The 25549-nt window shown below is 41.1% G+C and overlaps 1 protein-coding gene across 6 annotated transcripts in view; it reads right to left on the minus strand.

The window, feature by feature from the left end:
* COL19A1 (collagen type XIX alpha 1 chain) overlaps positions 1–25549 on the minus strand; it is a 190163-nt gene that overhangs the window by 91535 nt on the left and 73079 nt on the right. For all 6 annotated transcript variants that reach the window (XM_082218263.1, XM_082218259.1, XM_082218261.1 and 3 more), the window contains exons 11-13: positions 20651–20713; positions 18846–18890; positions 3613–3666 (exon numbers count right to left, since the gene is read on the minus strand). In XM_082218263.1, the coding sequence (XP_082074389.1) occupies positions 3613–3666; positions 18846–18890; positions 20651–20713 (162 nt within the window). The remainder of the gene's footprint in view (positions 1–3612; positions 3667–18845; positions 18891–20650; positions 20714–25549) is intronic.

Here is a 25549-nt window from a genome sequence, read left to right on the forward strand (position 1 = left end):
CAACTGAACATACTCATTGCTGAAAATAGCATGTATCTGAGTCATTCAAGAACTTTAGCACTCTGGCTTCCATCTGAGATCTAGAACCGTCTCTCATTTGGGCCTGCACGTACATGCTCCCAAATGTGAAACTGCACAGAGGGAAACGTAAGATTATTATGCTACATTTCATATTTGAGCTCAAAGTACAGAACAGACATGTAGCGCACTAATTGAGAATGGAGCACGCAATTAAAAATAGCACTTCCCCCCTTTAAAATTCCATTCAACACATGGGTATAATCATTTCCTGGCCACTGCTCTCCTGTATTCTAAATAGTCATGTAGTTAACCATGGCTATCTTTACTCATGTGCACCCTTCTCAAATGATGTGCTACGTGTGCCACAACATTGTACCCAAACACAAAGTGACAGTATGAAGACATCCATAAACATACACTTTACCTATTTATTTTTTTAATACACCAACTGTGAGGAGGGTTGGGTAAATTGGTGTTAAAGCTAATTGACTCAATGGCCTTCCTAACAAGAATACATTTTAAAAATATATACAAAAAAGGTTTCATACTAAGCAAAGACAGCTAGAATTTCAAAGGGGGAAGTAATCATGTCAGTTAACATAGCCCTGTGACCTGCTTTTCAAATTAGATTGTTTTTAACCCCACCTTATGCTGGTTTCCTGACTATAAGCTGTTTTTAGAGAAGTCACTACACAAGGTGATAGACAGCCTGGAGTGGCAACCTGTTAACCCATTACCCTTTTATTGCTCCATAAATGCTCGCTGTTTTTCTTCTTCTGTTCTTTCAAAAGCTTTTCATTCTTATAAAGGTAAAGGTAAAGGTAAAGGGACCCCTGACCAGTAGGTCCAGTTGTGACCGACTCTGGGGTTGCGGCGCTCATCTCGCTTTACTGGCCGAGGGAGCCGGCGTACAGCTTCCGGGTCATGTGGCCAGCCCGACTGAGCCGCTTCTGGCGAACCAGAGCAGCACACGGAAATGCCTTTTACCTTCCCGCCAGAGCAGTTCCTATTTATCTACTTGCACTTTGATGTGCTTTCGAACTGCTAGGTGGGCAGGAGCAGGGACCGAGCAACGGGAGCTCACCCCGTCGCGGGGATTTGAACCGTCGACCTTCTGATCGGCAAGTTTAACCCACAGCGCCGCCCGCGTCCCTAGGACATTGTAGTAGGTTATGGCAAATGTCCTCTATACATGGTTGCCCACACTTTGAAAAGTGTGGACTCACTCCATAAGGAGGTAACGGGCTCAAGGCTACTATTGAGACACCCTAATGAGGCTTGTTAAAAATGGCATTTTGATTGCCACCGCTCCCCTCCCATGAGAACACGGACTACGGCGCTTTAGATGATATGTCACTGAACCAAGTTATTTATCTGCACATTTAGGGTGTGTTCTTCAATCATACATCCCTCAAAGCAGCTTACAATAAAACAAGTCTAATACTAATATGAAACAATTCAGTATAAAACCACAGGGGGGAATATATAAAACAATGACATCTCAGGAGCATTTTTCTATTTTCAGCATGCAAGAAGATAAACTTCCAAAAGCTCAAAAGAACTTGGAATGTAGAATAGATAGAGTTACACTGGTCCACATGGGGCCTCAATGGAGTGGGTCTGGTGAGATAACTTCAAGTACCACAATAAAGAAGCCTCGTTTCTAGTGGGAAAAGAGAATCTTACCTAAGAGGGCAGCGTGCTCCAGAATAATGCCTCTCCAGCCTTCTAGCTGTACTCAATCCAAGGGTTAAACGCAAGCACAGTCTCCTTACTTGGGAGAAGAACTGTGCAACAAACTGGTACTGCTACACTCTTTTTCAGAGCAGAGCAGGAGCATCTTTGCTTATGCCTAGTCATGTATTCAAGAACTCTGCTTATGAGCCACTGAACCAGGTGCCCTGAACCAGGAGTTGATGCTGAGACTGTGTGCTGATTTTATCAATAAAGTTTGGGGATTTTTCAAGCTGAGAGTCTGACTCTTTCATCCAAGGGTGGGAGCCAGGAAAAGTGCAATTGGTGTGTGTGGGGAGATACACAGAAAGAGAGTGACTGTCTGTGTGCAAGGGAGTATATATCATTTTTTAAAATGTGCATCAGGGTTTATTCAGCATCAGTAGTTTTCTCTTCTTACTGCTGTCAAAATAGCCCAGGCACACTTCCTTTCTCCCAGGATACAAAATAATGTTAGGAATATCGGGGAGTGCTATAACTGGCCCCGGCAGAGAATGCCTTGACACAATCCTCCAAAGATCTTGCGTTTATGTTAAATATGAAAATAGTGCATACATTAAAAATGTTATTTTAAAAGTTAGGAAGGTAACATAGACTGGATGCCAAGCAAACTGGGAATAGCAACATGAGTGGCATTCATAATCAATATTTATGCTGTTGGCTGGATTTGAAATTGTAGTTCCTGGCTGACGTGCTGTGTGTCTCCAGTGTGCTGAATGGTAAAGTGGAAGGTGCGCATGGGGAGTTAACAGACAGTTTTTATATTCAAATCTAGTTCCTTTTAAGACTAACTAAATAAGACAGCAAGTGCAAACCATCTGATGATGGCAAGGAAGTTAACTATTGGGGATGGACTTTCACTGTTTCAGGCTTATGGCTCCAGAAAGAAACAGTTCTTTCACATTAGATAGATGAAAAATTTGTAGAAGCATGGGCAGGAAAAGAAATAGTGTCAGCCGGGAGGACTTCATCCGTTTTCAGAAGGGGGTTTGACCAAGCAGAACAGGAGGCAGAAAAGTGATTTTTGCTCATTATTTTCTCCCCACTGTGGTGCCTCTACCACCTCCCCCATGCTGTTCTGGAGAGTTTTGCCAAACTTTTGGAGCAGATTTGCAGAGACCATAGGAGAGGGGGAGGAATAGGCGAAAACCACTCTCCCTCTTCCATTAACAGAGGCTTCTACTACATAAAAAGTCCCTCTGCAAATGGAAGGTGCAGGTAAGTAAGGTAAAGGTAAATGACCCCTGGGCGGTTAAGTCCAGTCAAAGGCGACTATGGGGTGCCGGACTCATCTCACTTCAGGCCAAGGAAGCTGGTGTTTGTCCATAGACAGCTTTCTAGGTGATGTGACCAGCACGACCAAACCGCTTCTGGCACAACGGGACACGGTGATGAGTGCCAGAGCGTACAGAAAAGCCATTGGGCGCAACATAAATTGGAGCCATAACTAACTTTCTGTGCACACTCACCCACTTCTGAGTGTTTGGTCCAGTGTAGCAAACTGCTCATATCCAGTAAGCACTAGCAGCCAGTATGCTTGGGCAGACCTGCAGTGCCACCAACCCAACACCGCTGTCACCACAGCCCAGCTGGATGTGGCTGGAGAAAAGTAACGACAAGACGGAACTGTGCATACGTACTGGCAGGAGTGCTGGATTGGCTCCATTAGTGTAACCATGCAGCCTCAACCTCACCATCACCCTTTGCCCCTAACCAATCCCTGTGCAGGTAAGTTGTAGCAACACCAGTCTTAGGGTGTCTCTGTTTTGCCACAGTGACTGCTGCTGACAGGAAGAGTTTACACACAAAGAACGGCTATAATATAAATCACTGAGGATAGGTAAAGCATTAACTCACATCTCTCCCAGGTGTTCCATCTGTTCCTTGCTCTCCGCTATCTCCTTTTTCACCCTAGGAGGGGGAAAAAGCAATTCTTTTAACATTCTTCAAAAAGCGTATCTAAATAGAGAACAATTATGGAAAATTTAAAAGAACAACAACCTTTTTCAGTATAACGTGTAACTGCATCGGGAAACTATTGCATTTTATTTATTTATTTTTGCACTAAGTACAGTTGAATTCTGACACATACAGCAAATTGAAAACGTATAGCATCACAACTCAATGGATTCAGCAAGGTTTAGTAATGCTCAATGAATTCAGTAATGTTTAGTAACAGAATTCAGAACCAAGAAGGAAAATGCTGCGATAAAAATTACAGTGAAATTTGCTAACTGAATTTCACAGTTAAGAACAGAGAAAATTTCAGATGCAAAAGGACTACAACTGGCATTAATTATTCTTGGTTTTCCACCATTTGTTCACATCCTTCATATTATCACCATCCCAACAACTTTCAACCTGCATCTGACAGAGCAGGCTCTGGTCCATGAAAACTTGTTGGAATAAATTAGCTAGATTTTAAAGTGCCACAAAATTTGTCATTGCTGCTATTATCCTAGCAGCTTCTGCTTATAAAATACTGACTTAAATTGCTATGCCCTCCATGTCATCCGAAGTACCACAAACACAAAAACTGGGAATGGATGGTTAGTAGACACAAGCTTTACCTACACAGTATTGCAACTGCAATTGAGCCATTATAGGATCAATCTGTAAATTCCCATTCAAAGAAGATAGTGCAGTAACCAAACCCCATAGCAGACTTGAACTCAGATGCAGGGGGAGAGGAAGATAATAACCTTGCTGCAGCAGTTTGTCCTGCTGTGCTGTGCTGATGACCCCTTTTTAAAAATCACGGCAGATGTAGAAACCAGGACTGAAGAGCGGGAGTTCTCTTCTTTCAAAAAGTGAGCTAAAATTAAAGAGAAATGGCTCTCCTAAATAATGGGCTATTAATGTGGGGAAAGTGGCAACCAAAAGTGGTGTTTACTTCCTCTTGGTTCATGTGGGAACCAATGACACTGCAAGCAATAGCCTCCAGAAGATCAAAAGAGACTACAAGGCTCTCGGCAGGAAATTGAAGCAACTAAATGCACAAATTGTCATCTCATCTGTCCTCCCAGTTGAACGACGTGGCCCAGGGAGAGAGGGGAAAATAGTGGAAGTGAACAGCTGGCTTCGCAAATGGTGTAAACAGGAACGGTTTGGATTCTTAGATCACGGACTGCAGTTTCTTGAAGATGGACTTCTGGCAAGTGATGGGCTGCACCTCACAACGGTTGGGAGAAATGTTTTTGCCAAAAATCTCAGAAACCTCATCAGGAGGGCTTTAAACTGACTAATGTGGGGGAGGGAGACAGTGCTCCTGAAGGTAGGAGTTTATCAATTAATGAAGATGATCATCCAGATGACATAGACCAAATGGAGCAAACAGCACGCGGACCTAGTGGTGGGAGGAAAAAAATCCTTAAATAACAGACACGGGGGAATGATTAATGGACTTCAATGTCTGTACACTAATGCGCAAAGCATGGGAAATAAACAAGATGAGCTTGAGCTCTTGGTACAGCAAACTAAATATGACATAATAGGCATCACTGAAACCTGGTGGGATAAGTCCCACGATTGGAATGTAATAATGGGGGGATACAATCTATTTCAGAGAAACAGACCAGACAAGAAAGGAGGAGGAGTGGCGTTATATGTCAGGGATGTGTATACCTGTGAAGAGATCCAAGATTTAGAACCTCAAAGCCAAAGTGAGAGCATTTGGGTCAAAATTAAGGGAGAGAAGAATAACAGAGATCTCATTGTGGGAGTTTACTATAGATCCCCAAGCCAAATGGAGGACATAGATGATGCCTTCCTGGAACAGATGGCCAAGCATGCAAAAGGAAGGGAGATAGTAGTAATGGGGGACTTCAATTGCCCGGATATTTGTTGGACGTCAAACTCAGCCAAGAGCATAAGGTCAAACAGATTTCTCACTGGCCTTGCAGACAACTTCATTGTCCAGAAAGTGGGAGAAGCAACAAGAGGAACAGCCATTTTAGATCTGGTCCTAACCAATGTTGATGATCTGGTTAGTGGGGTAGAAGTGGAAGGATCATTAGGCGCGAGTGATCATGCTCTTCTGAAGTTTACTATACCGCGGAAAGGAGCAGCCAAGCATACTAGGACTCAATTTCTTGACTTTAAGAAAGCCGACTTCATAAAACTTAGAGAAGTGCTATGTGAGATCCCATGGACAGCAATACTAAAAGGAAAGGGAGTTCATGATGGCTGGGAGTTTGTTAAGAGGGAGATAGTAAAAGCACAACGTCAGGCAATACCAATGAGACGGAAACATGGAAGGTGCCTAAAGAAGCCAGGGTGGCTATCTAAAGAACTTTTAACTGAATCAAGATTAAAAAAGGATGTGTACAAAAAATGGAAAAGGGGGGAAACCACCAAAGAGGAATTCAAACAAATAGCCAGCACGTGTAGACACAAAGTCAGAAAAGCTAAAGCACAGAATGAACTCAGGCTTGCTAGAGAGGTTAAAAGCAACAAAAAAGGCTTTTATGGGTATGTTCGTAGCAAAAGGAAGAACAAAGAAACAGTGGGGTCACTCAGAGGAGAAGATGGTGAAATGCAAACAGGGGACACAGAAAGGGCTGAACTCCTCAATGCCTTCTTTGCCTCAGTCTTCTCCGATAAAGAAAACAATGCCCGACCTGAAGAATTTGGAGCAAATGATTCAGCAAAGGAAACACAGCCCAGAATAACTAAGGAGATAGTACAAGAATATTTGGCTAGTTTAGATGTATTCAAGTCTCCAGGGCCAGATGAACTGCATCCAAGAGTATTAAAAGAACTGGCAGATGTGATCTCAGAACCACTGGCAGTCATCTTTGAGAATTCCTGGAGAACAGGCGAAGTCCCGGCAGACTGGAGGAGGGCAAATGTTGTCCCTATTTTCAAAAAGGGGAAAAGAGAGGACCCAAATAATTACCGCCCAGTCAGTCTGACATCAATACCAGGGAAGATTCTGGAGCAGATCATTAAGCAAACAGTCTGTGAGCACCTAGAAAGGAATGCTGTGATCACCAATAGTCAGCATGGATTTCTGAAAAATAAGTCATGTCAGACTAACCTGATCTCATTTTTTGACAGAATTACAAGCCTGGTAGATGAAGGGAATGCAGTGGATGTAGCCTACCTTGATTTCAGCAAGGCATTTGACAAGGTGCCCCATGATATTCTTGTAAAGAAGCTGGTAAAATGTGGTCTTGACTATGCTACCACTCAGTGGATTTGTAACTGGCTGACTGACCGAACCCAAAGGGTGCTCATCAATGGTTCCTCTTCATCCTGGAGAAGAGTGACTAGTGGGGTGCCACAGGGTTCTGTCTTGGGCCCGGTCTTATTCAACATCTTTATCAACGACTTGGATGATGGACTCAAGGGCATCCTGATCAAATTTGCAGATGACACCAAACTGGGAGGGGTGGCTAACACCCCAGAGGACAGGATCACACTTCAAAACGACCTTGACAAATTAGAGAACTGGGCCAAAACAAACAAGATGAATTTTAACAGGGAGAAATGTAAAGTATTGCACTTGGGCAAAAAAAATGAGAGGCACAAATACAAGATGGGTGACACCTGGCTTGAGAGCAGTACATGTGAAAAGGATCTAGGCGTCTTGGTTGACCACAAACTTGACATGAGCCAACAGTGTGACGCGGCAGCTAAAAAAGCCAATGCAATTCTGGGATGCATCAATAGGAGTATAGCATCTAGATCAAGGGAAGTAATAGTGCCACTGTATTCTGCTCTGGTCAGACCTCACCTGGAGTACTGTGTCCAGTTCTGGGCACCACAGTTCAAGAAGGACACTGACAAACTGGAACGTGTCCAGAGGAGGGCAACCAAAATGGTCAAAGGCCTGGAAACGATGCCTTATGAGGAACGGCTAAGGGAGCTGGGCATGTTTAGCCTGGAGAAGAGGAGGTTAAGGGGTGATATGATAGCCATGTTCAAATATATAAAAGGATGTCACATAGAGGAGGGAGAAAGGTTGTTTTCTGCTGCTCCAGAGAAGCGGACACGGAGCAATGGATCCAAACTACAAGAAAGAAGATTCCACCTAAACATTAGGAAGAACTTCCTGACAGTAAGAGCTGTTCGACAGTGGAATTTGCTGCCAAGGAGTGTGGTGGAGTCTCCTACTTTGGAGGTCTTTAAGCAGAGGCTTGACAACCATATGTCAGGAGTGCTCTGATGGTGTTTCCTGCTTGGCAGGGGGTTGGACTCGATGGCCTTTGTGGTCTCTTCCAACTCTATGATTCTATGATTCTATGAAGTTACCGTACTTTCTCCCCTGCCTTTCAGTATACATTGTATTTTTACCATTCTGTTTAGATGCTGTTTCATCTTATTGTTATTTTATTTTTGATTTGTGTATAATTGCCTACTGACATTTTGAGGCTTTTCTTTTATGCTCCGTACCTTAGTGGCAGAGTATGTGCTTTGCCTGCAGTTCACAATCCCAGCATCTCTAGGTAGGGATGGAAAACACTTTTGCCTGAAACCTTGAAGAGCTGATGTCAGGCTGTGTAGAAAATACTGAGATAAATGGACCAATGGCGTGGCTCGGTACAAGGTAGCTTCCCATACCTTTGTGCAAGCACCCCCAAACTCGGCCCTCCAGATGTTTTGGGACTACAACTCCCATCATCTCTAGCTAACAGGACCACTGGTCAGGGATGATGGGAATTGTAGTCCCAAAACATTGGGAGAGCCGAGTTTGGGGGTGCCTGCCTTTGTGGTTCTGGCTTTTTTATACTTTTTGTCTTACTGTTTAGCTGTCAGTAATTATTCTTCTTCATATGATTTTGGTTAACAGCCAAAGAACCCCATGAATTTTGCACAGTCACCATATTCCATACAAAAAGGAATACAACTTGGAAGAAGAACCACGCTGTTGCCTGCTACACATGGAAAATGCAAAGCAGCACATGGAAAATGCAAATTGCAGCGGTGAAGCATGAAGCATGTTCAAATCCTTCCCCCAAACACCCTTCTTCTGATGAACAGTGCCTTCCCACTTGCCCTTCAATAGCACTGTGGGTGCATATATATAAGGTAAACGTGCTTTTCACTGGAAAAGTGGCAGGTGGTTCCTAAGTCCAGGAAAAAGGAAGGCAGCCTGTTCTGGAGAGCTGGGGGTGAGGGTTGCTGGGGGTGAGGGTTGCAGTTCACCTGAAGGATCAGGTGTACAGTGGCCTCAGTGCTACAGGATGCCTTTTAACAGCTTGCCAGCAACAACTATTCCTGCACAGAGATAGCAATTCAGTGGCTGCCCTCGGAGCTGGCCCTCGAAGATGGTACAGAGACAGCAACTGCTGCAAAATACTATGGCCATAGTGCTGGTGGGCCTTTCTGCAAGGGACCATGGGACGCTAGTCCTGAAAGATGTTCCCTGGCTGCCAATACATCACTGAGCATAATTCAAGGTGCTAGTTTTGATATATAACGCCCCCAAAGGCTCGGGACCTGTTTACCTGTAGAAACACCTTTTTCCTTACTGCCCTGCTTGGACCTTGAAATCAGCTAGGGATGAATGGGGTCAAAGGAGTTATGATCCACCAGAAGGCCTTCTGGCATCCTAGCTTTGGAACATCCTTTCATCTAGGGTTAGGCTGGCACTGATTTTATCCATCTTTCAGTGCCAGCTGAACACCTTCCTCTTCATGTAAGGCCTGTGCTGGAACAGATGTGAGAGACATTGGCAGTTTTATCTTCTGCTTCTTCTTGTTTTCTTGTATTTTAAATTGTTGTTACCTACCTTGAGATCATTTATGATTAAGGGCAGGATAGATATCTTATAAATAAATAAAAAAACTGTCAAGCTCACGCTTCTCTGTTTCACTACAAATCGCTCTTTTGCGGCAAAGAATGGGTCTGTCAAATTTTATTACACACATTTGTTTGTAACACTGTTAAGACCCTGAGGTTTTCATCTTTAGGATCAGTTCAGGTGTGTTCATTTTGGTTTAATGAACTATGGCTTATTCAACCAGAACAAGCATGGTACTCACTGCATCTTTCCCCTGCCTTCTCACATGCGCTGTTATGAAAGACCTTTGTGGTTTGTTAACCCATAGTTTCCAGTTGCATCTGAACTTGGAAACTGAGGCTTAATATCAGATATTAAACCACAGTTTCCCAGTTCAGGTGTAGTGGGAAACTGTGGTTTAAGAAACCCCCAAAGACTTAAATTATTGCATGTGAGGCATGAGGTAAAAAGCACAATACTTATTTCTGAACCAGGCATTAGAGTACAAGCAACCTCTACATCAACAGTAGCAGCACAGCTAGTTAGCTGATTTTTGAAACACGTCTGGCATGTTCTTAGGTCTTCACTATTTTATAATGGCTTGACTAAAGCTGGTGCCTGCTCAGCTAAGCAAAATCTGGCAGCCAAGAGGTAAAAAAAATGTATTATTAATGTCCCTATTGTTGATTATCCCTGTTTTTCAATGTGGGCATTGACATGTATAAATGAGAAGCCTCTAGCAATTACTGAGATCAGTTTCTACTGAGCCACAAACCTGAGGCTGCAATTTGACTTGCATATAGGTGATCTCTGTAATCCCACTGACACTCCAGCAGTTATATGGATATATATATATATATATATATATATATATATATATATATATATATATGCAGGTTTTGGTGTCTTCGGGTGTCTTCCCGTGTAAGAGTCGGGGTGTCTGTGCGACGTTTCGACGAGGTCTCACTCGTCATCTTCAGGCTGGTGCTTTCGGCTTCTTGTTACTGGAACAGAGCAGAATCTGGTGTTTGAGTTCCTATAAATACTGTTGAGGGGTGTGGTGTATAGCCTCCAACGTTCTGGGCAGAGAGGAAGTTCCTAGATTAGTGTGCCTCTTCTTCTTTTGTTCCTTAATTACTTGAGGGATATCTTGAGTGATTTCATGAGTGATATTCTGAATACCACTGGGTGGGTCATTAAGTGTAGATTAGTTGCTAAAGCTTTTGTGTCTTGACCTCTTGAGCTTGTGAAGAGTTTTTCTGAGAAGATGGCTGTGCTGCATTTAGTTGTGCTCTGGCTTGGCTTCGTGTATATATATATATATATATGGTCACAACATATGGCAACTTTTAAGTAAGTGAAATTAAGGGCAGCTATAAAACTTAAAATGTAGATTCACTAGGTTCTGAGAATGAATGCTATTCCTAAAGAATGAAAGGGGTTATGTTTCCCTAAACTCCCAAATCTACCAAAGTTGAAACTTAGCCCTTTAAAAAGGAGTACAATATCAAAGAAGAGTCTCTATATTATTCGTCACTTTAATTCTGTTATTGTAACAGTCCAGAACTAAGTTAACTCAACTAAGATGATTTCTGCTCCATGTTCTTAACTCAAAGCTTTTTCTCCAGTGTAAACAATATAGTCAATGTACTTGACTTCCAGCATATCAGAGCCTAACTAACCCTGGAATTTTCTTCCAAATTTTATGCCTATTACTATATACCTAGTTTAATGTTTTGCAGTCTGGCAAATTTATAAAATATTTTATAAGTGTTTTTATTTTATTTTGTAAACAATGCTTATGTTCTAATTCTAGAACCTTAAAACTGATGTCCTACAATTGTTGTGGAGTTGCAAACCATCAATTGGGGCCATCTGAGCTAGAAAAGAGTTGTAGAACCCAAAGGCTAATGGCAGCGATATGCTGGGGAAGGGAAGAGAGAGAGAGCCAGATGGAAATGGAAGAGTGGAAAGGAAAGCAGAGAACAAAGAATAAGGAAGCAATTGTTAGAAACTCTGGTTTCATTCAGTGAATATGGTGCATTCTTCTTCCCTTGAAGTCTTTATTATTTCCTTGAGTCTACAAACAAACCCATCCTATCCTTCACTTTTTCCACATTACTGCTCATTAGTTCTAAGAGCCCTGCGCCTTTTTATAATTTTCTACTGAATTCCAAGAGTGCCACAAAACAGTTCCAATAATGGCTGGGGGGGGGGGGAAATCATATTCATGGAAGCAGCTTTTTGTTGCTGCTGCTGTAGGGGCTCTATACCTGAGTAGTTCTCCCCATCCTCTAGCACATAGTCCTCCACAGCTCATCTCCAAACATCCAGCTTCTGCCACTACCTCAGCTGATATCTCAGTACTCCAAATTCCAAATCACCCTGGCCAAAACCAATGAATACACTCAGTGGCCATTTAAAAGCCCTTTAGAGACAGGAGAGTGCCTCAGGAGAAGACTCTAGGCCTCAAACCTATTTCCCTACGTTTCCCCCCTACTTGGTCACACACTCCCCACATGACGATGCCTTCACTATTTCACCTCACTTTCTCCCCATCTTGTACTGACAACAAATTAGAGGGAAGAAAAACACTCCCTGAGGTAGCCAACATGATATCTGAGAGGAATTCAAGCATTTCTCACGTCTCCTACCAGCAGTCCTTACTAGAATGACATTTACAAAACAAACGCTGCCTATTCTTAACCCTGAACAAAGTAATTGGATAAAAAGTCGTAGGAAGCCATGCTGGTCCATCTTGGAGGGGGGGGATTTAAAAGCCACAGTATAATGTACCTTCATGACCCAAAATTAAGTGTGAGAAACCTGTGGCCCTCCAAATATTATCAACTCCAAATCCCATCAGCCTCAGCCAGTGTAGCAATTGGTTAGAGATGATGTGGGTTGTAGTCCCACAATACCTGGAGAGCCACAAGTTCACTACACATGCCCTAAATTTGCCAACAAAATTACTACTAGTGGTAATCCAGTCATTACTACTAATTTATAAAGGTCCCGCTCCACAAGTCTCTGCCAAGTGAAGCGTGGCAGGTACCTGAACTTGCAAGTTATTTGGGATGCTATGAATAAAGCATAGATTTCTGAAGAACAGGATTTGTCTTCTCACATAGAAGCCTTTAAATTCCTACAAATGGTCTTCAGCAGAAAGGTTGCCAAGATGCTGAGAATTTTCATGTACAAATATTTTTATAACAACAATATTTGCAGTATAACAAAGTGCAAGGGGCACACTGCTGAATCCATAAATGAGAGATTTTAAAAACAGATTAGACAAGCACCTGCCTTAGATGTGATTATGAGTAGTGGATGAAATACATGACACTTAAGGTCACTTACAGGCCTAAATTCTATAATTAGCCTTGCATTTTCATGACTGCCAGTTTACAACTCCATATAAATTGGGTCCAGATAACAGTGATAGTCAGTCATTTCCCCTCCAGATGTTTGAATTTAGCAAATTGGAACACTGAGCTGAAGACACAGGCCTTTAGGCCTTTGTTCTGGTTTGCAGACAGAGATCTGGTATGAAGGCTCTCCAGCTTGGAGGCATTCCCTAGTTGCATTCATGCTGACTGAACCAGACTGCTCCCAGAATTACTGGAAGGATGCTCTCCCAGTAAGATGACAAACCTTGAGAATAGAATATAAGTAATAAACAAGAAATGGGGATGCAGACATCTCTCCTGGGATCACATAGCCTTGATCCCCACCCCACATCCCCACTCTTCTGCCTCCTTCTGGGATATTTATATCTCCTTTGCAAAACTAAAACAATAGGGAGAGGGTCATATGCAGTGTTCTTCAGGAAGTCATGACCAAAAAGGCTTTGGTGACAAACAACCAGAAGAAAATAAGAGAAGCAAATTTTGAAAGCGCCCTTACTACTCATGCAATAGGTCAATAAATCATATTTTAATATTGATTTCTGATTTCTAGCTGGAGAACATTCGAGTCCTTACAAGAAACAGAAACTAGCCCCGTTCCCTTTTCTTTTAAAAAGGTAAGTCAGGAACCAATCTTTTCCTGTCAGTAGCTGACAAATGGCATTACTCTCACATAATGCATTTTTAAGACATCAACATTTACTGTGGATTCAGCAGACTGCTACAATTGTTGTTTAGAGACTAGCAGATTCCGCACAGCGATTACAACAATGTCAAATGTGTGATGGACTGGTGAGCATGTATTGTAAAGCCTCAGCTTCACAAGCTTCTGATACCAGTGTGACCTCTCAGTTTATATTTCTGCAAGTTCCTTAATTTGTTATACTTCCATTCCAGCCTTCGTTTGAAAAGCTCAGAGCAGTGTACATAGATCTCCCCTGCCCCATTTTGCTGCTGCAACAAATTTGTAAGGAAAACTATCCTATGAGATAGCGCCTGACCCAATATTACCCAGTGAGTTTCATGGCAGAATAGAATCTGGGTCACCTCTGCCTAAGCCCAACAAGGCAACCCTAACCCACACTTAAATTTTCTCCGCTCTTCCAGACATAGTCTGCACTTTAAAGCTCAGTGTCGAAGTGGCTTTCCCCCCCAAACCCCAGTCTTTAAAGCGGCATTGGAGCAAACATAAATCCGCAGAAAACCTGAATTGATGTTTGCTTTGATTGAACACTAAAGACCAGTGCGTGAGGACCCTCCATCTGCTCAGAATGAGTAAGAATAACAAAAGCCAGGCTTCAGAGTTTAGAGTTTGCAGGATTGCGACATAGGACAAAAGGTGGCAGTCTGTTAAAGGCAGCTAGCTCAGGAGAGGGTCAGAGCTATGGCTGATGTCCATCTGAATCCAGAGCTACCGGTATGCCTACAGGAGAAGAAAGACCCTCTTGGGGTGTCAGTGCTGTGAATGCCTCCATTGTAGGCTCAGGTTGTATATGTGTGTCAATAAACCATGTATCATAAAGACATCACAGTCTCTGCTGTGCCTCATTTCCAAAAGGAAACACAAACCCTAGGTAAAGCACTTAAAACACCCAGAATCTTGCATCACTCGGACATTGGGGGTGGCATGAAACAGTATTATCTACTTAGGTTCTCTATTTTGCAGTAGAGTTACTTCTGGCAGTTAAATATCTGACTGATAGACATTTTTATAAGGCTAAAATCCTATGCACAATTTCTTTGGAGTAAGCCCTATTGATCACAGTAGGACTTCTTTCCAAGTAAATATCTATTAATTCGGACAGCATCATTTTCTCAACGAGAAATGGACTTGCCTTTAATTTTGACTTTTCATTTAGAATTAATGAATCTTCTTACCTCCAGTATTTCTTGCAACATGCACTCATAGATGTCTAGCGCTCTGAGAGCAAAGAAGTTAATGCTGTTTCTCCTTTTACATTTTGTTTCAATTTTTATATTTCTCATCATGTTACACATACCATTATTAAACACTGGAAAATCAATAGCCCACTACAAAACTGATGCACTAGAGGCCACATTCTTTGCTAGAAATACTTTATTGATTTTATATAGGTCAAATTCCCCCCCCCCAAGACTATTTGCACCTGGATATTTGCTGCTGCAAGTGGAAATCAATTTCTGTTCTCTAATAAACTTAACTTTTTATCGTTCTCAGAACAAAAATAAAGAGCTGCAAGCTGTTTTCAAGAAGGGTATTGCTCACATACAAATAGTAATCTGTATGTTGTGGCACAGTCCCAAATTGGCCACAAGAACAATATTTTACTACCCTGTCCTCTTTAGTTTTTTCTTGTCAGAACATTCTTTTATTGCCAATTATATACATTAATTTGTTTTGGCCGAATTCAGTTGTAATATGCTGCAGGCTTCCATAATTTGCTCTTCTCAGAATAGGGAGCTCCTTGCAAGCATGAAAGAGAAATAAGTCCTTGGCCTGAGCTCTGCAGACTTATTTGTCAGAGTAACACACCACACTTGCCAACTACAATACAGCAATATATGTTCTACTGCTACAACACTCTCATCAAAATTATCCTGAACCTTAAAGTTTCCAGTCAAGCTAAGTCATGTTAACAACCAATTCATTAGTTTTGTAACAAATGAAAAACTGAACCAAATGGAGTGTGTTTGGTTCAACTTTCATTCATTCCAAAACAAATGGGTAAAAGTGGGTTCACACTCATCTTCAAGTGAGGGAGCTTATCTTCCTTGGCAGAAAATGGTATCTTCCCAGCGGCTGTCTTCTGTGATTGCCCTCCCCCAGCTCCTCTCCTCTCACGACACATCTCCTCTCCCTCAACCAAAACAAACAAACAACAACACCCCACAAATTAAAAATGGCTCATTCTAAAGATCAGAGACCACAATATTCAAAATAGTCGCTTTGCAAACGAACTGCTTTATATCTTTTTTCTGATCTACCAAGATACTGCCCTGTTTGCTCCCGCACCCCAACGGACCATCAGAGCTCTCAACATTTTTGACCCACCAATGTGTTTCCTGAGCAAAACTCCATTATAAGTAAGCGCTGACATATGGTTACTTCAGGTTTTTACAGCTTCTGTAAAAGTCTTACATACTTGCCAGAGTGCTGGTTCTGAAAATGTGCAAAAAATGAGAGCAGTTACTGCAGAAAGATGTGGGGAGGACTTAAACTTTAAAGCCAAGAGCTGTCACAATGCAGCCATTCACAAGAACCTTCCTCCGTGAGACGTACTCCGCACAGGTGCTGGCTCACATTAATAGTCACCCTCAGACACCTGTCCACACAAAGCAGATGGTAATAGGCTTAATCAGAGAAGTGCAGCATGTAGGATTGTGTCCAGGATGGCTTCCCTATCCCATCTGTAGGGCAAAGCTGTTTTTTGTTATTAACGCACATCCTTCTGCCCTTGCCCTTTTAATCCGTGCTTGGGAGTGCAAAGGGAATCAAAAGGACCTCACTTCACTCCTTTACTTGCCACTGAATCTGATACTGAGTTGGTTTGGTCTCACACTGTGCCAGTTTGTTTTAAACCATGGCTTAATCATGAACTTGCCTCCTGCCCCCAGCACAGGATTCCTTAACCCCACAGGGCAATGTGTGCAGTAAGTCATAACTGCACCAATGTTTGTTCTTAGCTTATATCTGGCTTACTGTTTGTGCTTTGCCGTGTCATGCAAACCCAGATCGTAGTTTGAAGCAAACAAGCCACCATCTAGGTTTGCATGATATGGCAAGCCATACTGTGACCTGTGCATCTGTGGGAGCAGGATAAAGCCAGGTCAATGGTTTCAAACAAGGATTGGCAACCTGTGACCCTCCACGTATGGTTGGACTATCACTGAGCACTGGCCATGCTGGCTGGAACTGATGGAAGTTGAAGTCTAGAGGTCCACAGGTTCCCCACTTCTGATTTCAAAAATCTACAGCCTAGTGTGACACATGAAAGGGGCCACTGCACGGGGGGGAAAGGAGTGCTATTTTGGAGCACGGTTGAAAATTCTTAGTAGTAGCCATGGTTCAATTTCAGAAATGTAGAAAATGTCAGTTCCAAATTCAAACAGATACTTTTATTTCATGACTCATGGTACTGTATATAAGAGGTGGGGAGGGAGGGTGGTGACGGCCCATGTTACAAGTTTGCACTCGCCCCAAAATGATGCTTGGGCCCCAACTATGTGTAAAATGGGATGTTTAAATTCCCTCAGTGAATAGGTGTTTGACACATTCCTTTCTTCAACCTCTCTCTCTCTCTCTCTCTCTCTCTCTCTCTCTCACACACACACACACACACACACACACACACAAATGTGCACACGCACACTTCTGGCTTTCCTTGTCAGAGGCAATTCCATTACAATATTATATTTTGCAATTCCATAGATTATTGTCAGCATCTATGCACTGAAGGACTGCTGGATGTCAAAATCTGTTTAAGCACTCAGAGATTCCTATAATATTTTGGACAACCACAAAACACTTGTTAGAATCAAGACCAAAACCAGAAAGCTATTAGCATTTGTGACTGCACATTTTTTCAAAGTCTGCATTAGGGTGAAGGAAAACTGAACACAAATAGTGCAGCCAGAGTGGCAGCAGCAGCTGCAGCCACCCCAACCCGGTGTCCAAATAAAATACAATTGTAAGACATAAGGATGCTTTGACACAGCTGCTGGGAAGCCACTTAAAATCATTAAAAGGTTAATTGAGAATTATTTAAAAATAAAAACATGCTCAGATATCATCCAAGCATGTCCCTTTTATCCATCTCACAACTGCTAGAAATAATGGAAGTTGATAGTAACTTTTCTCTTTTTGCAATATCATTTGCACTCCTAGATGGTCAAAGTTATTTTTAATCTGTTGCATACTTCATTTTTAGATGCAAAAATGATCTGTTTCAAAGAGGTGCACTCATTGGACCTGTCTGTAGGTCTCGATCAAATTTTAAAACTTGAAGAGTTACAAGCAGCATTTGTACCCCTGGAAAGTGTCCCCTGGTCCTACACATGCAGGAAAAAATGTCAGCTCAAGCCAATCTGCAATAGTAACATCCTAAGCAAATAAAAGCTGTCCTAGTCTAGGTGCCACATGCACCAAGCCAACACAGCAAACTTTTTTGTCATCTGAGGGCCTTTAAAATGAAGGATGTCGTATTCGGCCTGTTCCCTATGCTACATCAACCTAAGCCTTCTAAAAAATAACCACTAAACATGTCACCTGCTCAAATCCAGTTCAGTCACTCAGCCGGCCCCAAGAGTCCATGAAGCTACCTACTAGCAAGGTTGTAACCCAGTGAGGATGGGATGGAGACACAAATAAAACTGGCAGCCACCAATAATGCCTGTTCACATGGCTACTGTGAATTGTGAGACTGCAGGAATCCCTTTTGAAGCTAATGTTGGAAATCACATGGAGTCCACCACGCATCACGTCTGATGATGGACATGAGACTCCTCTAGTGATTGCAGCTATAGTTGGTACATGATTCTATGAAAAAGGGTTAGCTGGCAGTCCTAAGTGCAAATATACAATAAATTACTGCTGGCAACATCAGCACCTTGTAACATCGATTACCAAGTATTTTGTCAAGGCTAGGTTTATGATGAAATATGAACAATGGTTACAAATTCAATTCAAACAGTAAATGTCACATTTTTGAAAACAGTTTTCTTATTACTAGACTGAACAGCAGAAGCCTTGCACTGAAGTGCTCTATCAGTGGCCTAGTTCACAATAAGCCATTGAACAAAGTATGGTTTAAATGGGAATGAGAAGCAGGCTTTAATCTATAGTTTAATGTGACATGCGAACTAGGCCATTATCCTTATAGAAAGTAGTTTTGCATCTGAAATAGTGAGAAATGGGTCTCAGCTGAAGTTATAAATAATTAAGCCAATATACAGTAATATCAAATAACATCAGTATTATTTACCTTTTCTCCAACTTCACCTTTGTCACCCTTCAAGCCATGTTCACCCTGGTTTTGGGAGCAATGTAAGAAGTCAGTAGCATGCAAAACTTCTAAAACAACCATTTCAACATATTTAAACAATGGATACTGCTTTACATTTCCCCTTTTGTGTTTCTATGTAAGAGGAGGGAAAGCTAATTACTCACTTCTTAAAAGAATTACAGAATTACAACAATGATTGAGATGGGGCTTCTAAATATACAAAAATCAAGCCTCAAAGGACCTTCATCCCTCGAAGTTTCTGTGTCGCCTTTATTGATAATAATGTTAACGTTCTGAAACACTTTCCTTTTATTAAAGCAGGGAAGCTAAAAATATAACAATAAAGGTTTGCATAGAATAACTCACCATTTCAAATCTAATATCCCCATGACATACCTGACAATTGCAAGTTTGATCAAAATAGCTTGGACCATCTTTATATTTAACAAACTGAAAAGAGGCCTTCAAACCTTCACACTTCCTTATGATCCTATATATTTGAGATGTATAGACAGAACTTACCACCTTACGTCCTGTTAAAGTACTTCTGGGTGGTTATAATCTCCAATAGTTCACTATTTCACTGATCCTATTCCCTTTTCTTGTGTTCTCAACAGTCATATGAATGCCATGCACATAAACAATCTGACTTAATAGCTAAGATCACCATTTTACTATTCATGGTAGATAAAACACTGAGTGCTATTTCTAGTGGCAGACTTTTTATTAGCAATGGAGTAGCTGAGAGACAGGCATTTTACTGCCTTTTTGCTTGAAAATGGTCATTCAAAATAGCCACCCAAGCTCTTATTTCCTGTAAAACAATGCTTCATTGATAGATCTGAAAAAATAGGGGTTAACTGGAAAAATTCTTATATAGTATAAGCAACAGAGACACATAAAAAGATGCGTGCACACACAGAGGTTTGTTTAACTGTTGCAAACCCGGAAAATTTTATATACCGTATTTTAAACAAAAATGCCTAAATATATTATAAAGTTTTCTTGGGCAAATGTGAAGAAATTTTTAAATATTTTAACAGCACACCCAGTCTTATTGATATGATGTGATCTTGCAGTAAGTAGAACATATTGCTTATCTAGAGAGCTCAGCCGAGAAAATGTAAATGCATAAGGCTGGATATTAAGGTGTGTGTACAATATCTATTACACTAGAACAAAGAGGCTGTGTGGTTTCAAGAATAGTTTCTGGAAGCAGTGTTTGAATGCATCTTATCACATACGGAAGTTGGATAGTCCCTCTAAATCTGGGAAAGATGAATTTTTTTTCTATCAGTAGATTCACTGATATAAAGTACTGCACAATAATCATGACCTTTTAATTACCAAATGTACACAAAACATATTTTGTCATGTTCAATGCACATTTCTATGCTCCCACTGGTGCTTAAAAGAACACTATTACTCTACAGGTTAGTATCAAACAATGGGCCCCATGTTTTTACACAACATTAGATTGGAAAGAAGCCAACATTGTGTTTTCCTTCTTGTTATCTCTGGACCACCTTTCAGTGTATTCATCTACTTATCATATTTGACCTTCCATCAAGCAGTTTAGGAAACATTTTATTGTCACAGCAACCCACTGAGTTTGATCAGAACATGGGAACTTTGATACAGCTATTCAGTGAGTTCAAGGGATTTTTGCAGCCAAACCCAACATTCTACTCTTGCTACTTCTGAAAAACAGGAAGGAATAGAATGAGAGAATGAGAGAAATAAGAAACACAAAGCTGCAATAAATTGATATAAATCGGTTCTACCTTTTCACCAAAACCACCAGGAGCACCAGGAGCACCAGGAGCACCAATCGGACCATCTTCTCCCTGAAGCAGGGATAAACTGGGTTATCCATCAGCCATTAACTAACTTACTAATTAGAAACATTTTATGTAGAATTATGAAGAAATGATAGCAAGGTTTTCCATTATCCTATCTTACTTATATAGATAGAACAATGTGATATTTTCTAACCCAACTGTAACACTAAGGGCTAGAATAGTCTGGGTATTTATAGAAATGTGAGCATATTTGCCCAATATATAATATAGAATATGGTGTCTATGGAGCAGCCTTCCCCAACCTGTTGCCGACCTGATGTTTGGGACTGATGGGAGTTGTGGTTCAAAACATAAAGAAGTTACCAGTTTGGAAAAGGCTGCTGTAGAATATTTAGGGCACTCTGGGCTTACATTTCCTCTGCTTTTTCCAGGCACGGTCTACAATTTAAAGCTGCAGGTCCAAGTGCCTCCCCACCCCCACCCCACCCAGACCTTTCCCTGCAAAAACTCACTCTTTAAAGCTCAGCTGGGCCAAACATCAATCCATGGAAAACCTCAATTTTCATTTGCATTCAGCTTTAAAGAGTGGGTTTTCACAGGGAAAGCTCAGGGCAAAATAACAAAAAATACTTGGACACTGTGTATTAAGCACAGACCTCTGCCTGGAATGAACAGGGCAAAAAGGAACTGTGGATAAGCTTGCTTAATTTGACAGTGTTTGATACACTTTGGTCCACACCTCACTATCCATATGGTCACACTGCATATTTTTCAAGATGCAGAAGAGTCCCAGTTAGTTACAAATTATCTAAGCTATCACAAAGGACATCGGGCAGCCCAGTATTTACATGCAGGCCCTATGAACCTGCACAACCATTATGTATTTTATATGTGATATGATTGTGCAGCTTGGAAACATCCCAAGAATCTATGGCTACAGCTGAATATAATGCTAAATCATTGTTTAGAGTTACAAGACTAAGTCTAGCCTCCTCCTGCTTTCATATGTTCCCGATCCGGTTCACATTAACCACAGTTTAGCATGTCAAAAAATTCAACCACAGGCAATACTAGAATATAAACATTCTATATTCACTGTATGAAATACATAGATGTAGTTCAGGGATGTTCAGAGACTGTGATCTACTCCCACTAAAACAAAGCAAAAAAACAAACATGGCAGTGATCTACTCATTGTATTGACCAAAGTTGTTAAGCTTTTTTGGGGGGTGAATTGATCAGAGTTGTTGAGCTTTGGGGGTGGGGTGGGCATCTCTCAGGATCACGTGATAGACCAGGAAAGCCCAGCGATCGACCGGTAGATTGCCATCGACCTGTTGGACATTCCTGATGTAGTTACATAAGCAAAGACTCACTGGTGATACACAACTTGATGCTGGATCATTGATGGGGGTTGGAATGAGTGATAGATCTCTATGCAGAGAGGTCCTTCCAGAAATACAGATCCACCATCCATACAATCCTTGCCCCCTCCTTTTTTAAGTCACTCAACATCTAACTTGTCAAGGGAAACACGTGTCCTACATGGTGAAAGTGAGGAAATGTGTATATCCAAGAGTTGCAAGGTGTGGGTGCTTCTGTGCTACCACTGAATATGATTGGATTGCTTCATTTAACAAAATTGAGACTAGTGAATTTTCAGAATGGAGATGTCTGTAAGCAATTAGCACTAAAACTGAGCATTCCACTTTTAAGAAACAAAGACACAAATGAGTCATGCTTTGGAATTGGGTTTTTTTAAAAAACATCTTGCCTGGAGATTATTGCTTAGCTTAACAAAAACAGCATCCAACTGTTTGGTAGAATCTCATGTGACCCTATAAAGTACCATCAAATGGCAATGTGGCTTTCTGTTGACCACATTTTGAGGGAATTTCTGCAGTCTCATTTTTGTTTCTTCCAGAAGAAATTCCTGAAATAAAAGTTTCTCACAGCTGCTATTATATTTTTTGGGCAGTGACCAAAAAGGTCACTGGGTTCACATTACCATTACAGAAGACAAAGGTCCATACTGTTAACTACTCTTTTGCCTACCCTGTCTTGTTGCATTGCTTCATGCCATACAATAGAAAATGCATTTTACCATGGTAAACCATTTCCTCTTTTTCACTCACAGCTTTCAAAAGGGTCTAAAGATGCTACTGAAACAATCTATTGTGGTGGGAATTAGACTGCTCTTTGGTTTTAAGCATGCAGTTCTGAATCCCACAGGATAAACAACTAGCAAAGAAGTGCTTCGGTGAGAGTGTAGTGAGTACTTCAGAGTGTGGCATCAGAAAACAGGTGTAAGAAAAAAACACAGAAAATAAACTGTACAGCAGAAAGTCATATATCAACAATTCTATACACATTACTTGGCCTTGAATGTGAAAATATGTCTAAATCTCAGGATGTAGATAATTACATCCCGTGGCATTTTCAGTGTTTAAATTTGAACATATGGCCATATTCCTTGTTCGATGAGACTTCATCTTTGCATACTATTCTTGCATATCATTATTTCATTTCAGTAAAAAAAAAAAAATCAAAGCCCTTTATTGTTCTGCATAAATTTAATTCAGGGTCATTGTGTTACGGGGATGCTTGTGAACTGGGCTAATAAATTAAGCAAGCTGATATAAGGATCTATAGGCTTTCACCCAAGCTGAGAGGCTTCTTATTCTCCTTCCTGCTAGAGCGCATTCTGTCCCCTGAAAAGCTTCTCCCAAAAAATCAAGGAGTCCTTTAGAGTGATTTATGAGGAGCTGCAGTCTGAAATTCAAATCCAGAGGTTCTAGCACTCTAGAACATGCCCTAGAGTGTCCAGATGACCATCAATTTCCCACGGGCATTTATCTATTTTGATAAAGACATATCAAAGTTGCATAGAAATATGCAACTGAGTACACTTAGAATATTTTGCATCTTAGAAAATATTTTGCATTCTAAAAGAATATTAATCTCTTAAAAGGTTTTGCAAACGAAAAGAAGAGCCAGTGTACAAGTAGACTTGCCAAGACATCTTTTTTGTGTTTCCTCTCTGCATGTCTTTATTTTTTGAAGATTACTCAGATGCTTGTTTCTATAATTAATGCTTCAAGGCATTTAAAACAGCTAAATCTTGAAGCAAATATGTGTGAAAAATCAAGAAAGAAATGTTTTTATTTACGTAACACTGCTTACCAGGTGGTCTCAGCAAATGTAACTTAGCTTAAAAGTCCTGAGAATGTTCTAGTAGGCTGTTAACAACCAAGTCAGTACTGGAAAAATGTTCTTTAAACACTTGTGACCACAAATGGCCATTTCACACATAATATGGGAGCAAATACAGGTTTGCCTCAAAATGTGCACACATAGTTGTTGATCTTGATGACTGCCTGTATGATAGACATGTGCATATTTCAGATGTATAACATTTAAGACACCTTTGTTTATTCCTATAAAAGGAATGTGTATGGTGGCCTAAAGGCAAACCAGTACTGCATTAACACTAACCATACTGGTCTTGAGTCAAACAAGAGTGTAGCGCTGGGGCAAAACAGCCAAGCATTCCAATTCAGAGCTTTTTAATGAAACAAGCTCAGTTTTCACAATCCATTACACAGCCCTTGCAAGGCTGATACACTAACTTTGTAAAAATGAAACATTACTGTTCGGGTCCAGAAGTAACCCAGATTGTAAAAGTCGCCCCCGTATGCAAGTGTCAGTTTTATTCATTTCAATTTCAATCCTGATGAATTATTTGCTTTCTCTACCTCACAGAGAGTGAATATATTAAAAGAGTCTGCAATAAATACATAATATTGTGGAAATGCACACTCTGCAAGGGGCAGATGCTGTTGAAATAGTGAAGACTAAGGTTCTGTGAATGGAACAATAATGGTGTTATGAGTTTGAAAGGGGACCCCCCTAAACCCTAGAAATTAATAAATGGCAGGACTTTGATTATTTGGGATGTGAAGGGAGAAATACAAGCTAAAGAGGAATTCCTGAGCTAGCCTAGGCAAAACTGCCTGGCCAAGATAGGTCTGTTGAGAAACAATACAGCGCCATTGACAATGCAATAGAACTGTCCGTCCCCACACCCTGAGGTGTGAAAGGAGACTGGGGGTTTAGAAGGTTGCCAGGGTAGCTAGCTGTGAGGTGACAGGAAAAGTGTGCTTTAGGAAGGTGTTGTTATAGGAATTCTAAGGTCCTATATATAAAAAATAAATGTTCATAAATGTACACATAAATGTACATACATAAGTATATAAACCATGTGTCTGAAATAGTACAGGAGAACAATCCTGAAGCCAATTTGACTCTCCCAAATTGACCTCCAATATTTCTCTGGGAGGAGGAAGGAAATGGGAAAAGCTTTCCAAGTGTCTTTGGACTGTAGGGGCTTACACCTCCCTGTAAATACGGTCTGGCAAGTATCTGTTAAGCTGAGCACACTAGCAATATGCGTAAGAGATTCAGGAAGTAAGTATTTACCATCTCAAAGGAATGGCCAGGCTACCAGGTAATCAGATAAGGCATTATCTGGCAGACAGGAGAGAAGCAACACACACAAATTTCTGCTGGAGACCACCTCTTTCTGTGATGTATGAATGATGTTTTGGGGGTGGTCTTGAGCTACAGGCTGGGCAATTTCAAAAGTCTATATAAGAGCTTGCACACCAATGTTCTGGGTTCCTTTCCTCCCTCCCTGCGTGGGGGAACCGTTGCAACAGTTTAATAAAGAACACGCTTACTAGCTGCTTTGCTTCTCAATATTCTCTGGTTGGCCTCTGTTATTTTCTCCTACTGACAGAGAACCTACTTAAGGATTCTATATGGACTTTTAGATACCCCATAAGGGAAAGGGAGCAGTATTTTTCTTATAGCAGTGTGCTG

Source organism: Podarcis vaucheri, assembly GCF_965113315.1.
Source record: "Podarcis vaucheri genome assembly, chromosome: 3".
Lineage (NCBI taxonomy): Eukaryota > Metazoa > Chordata > Lepidosauria > Squamata > Lacertidae > Podarcis > Podarcis vaucheri.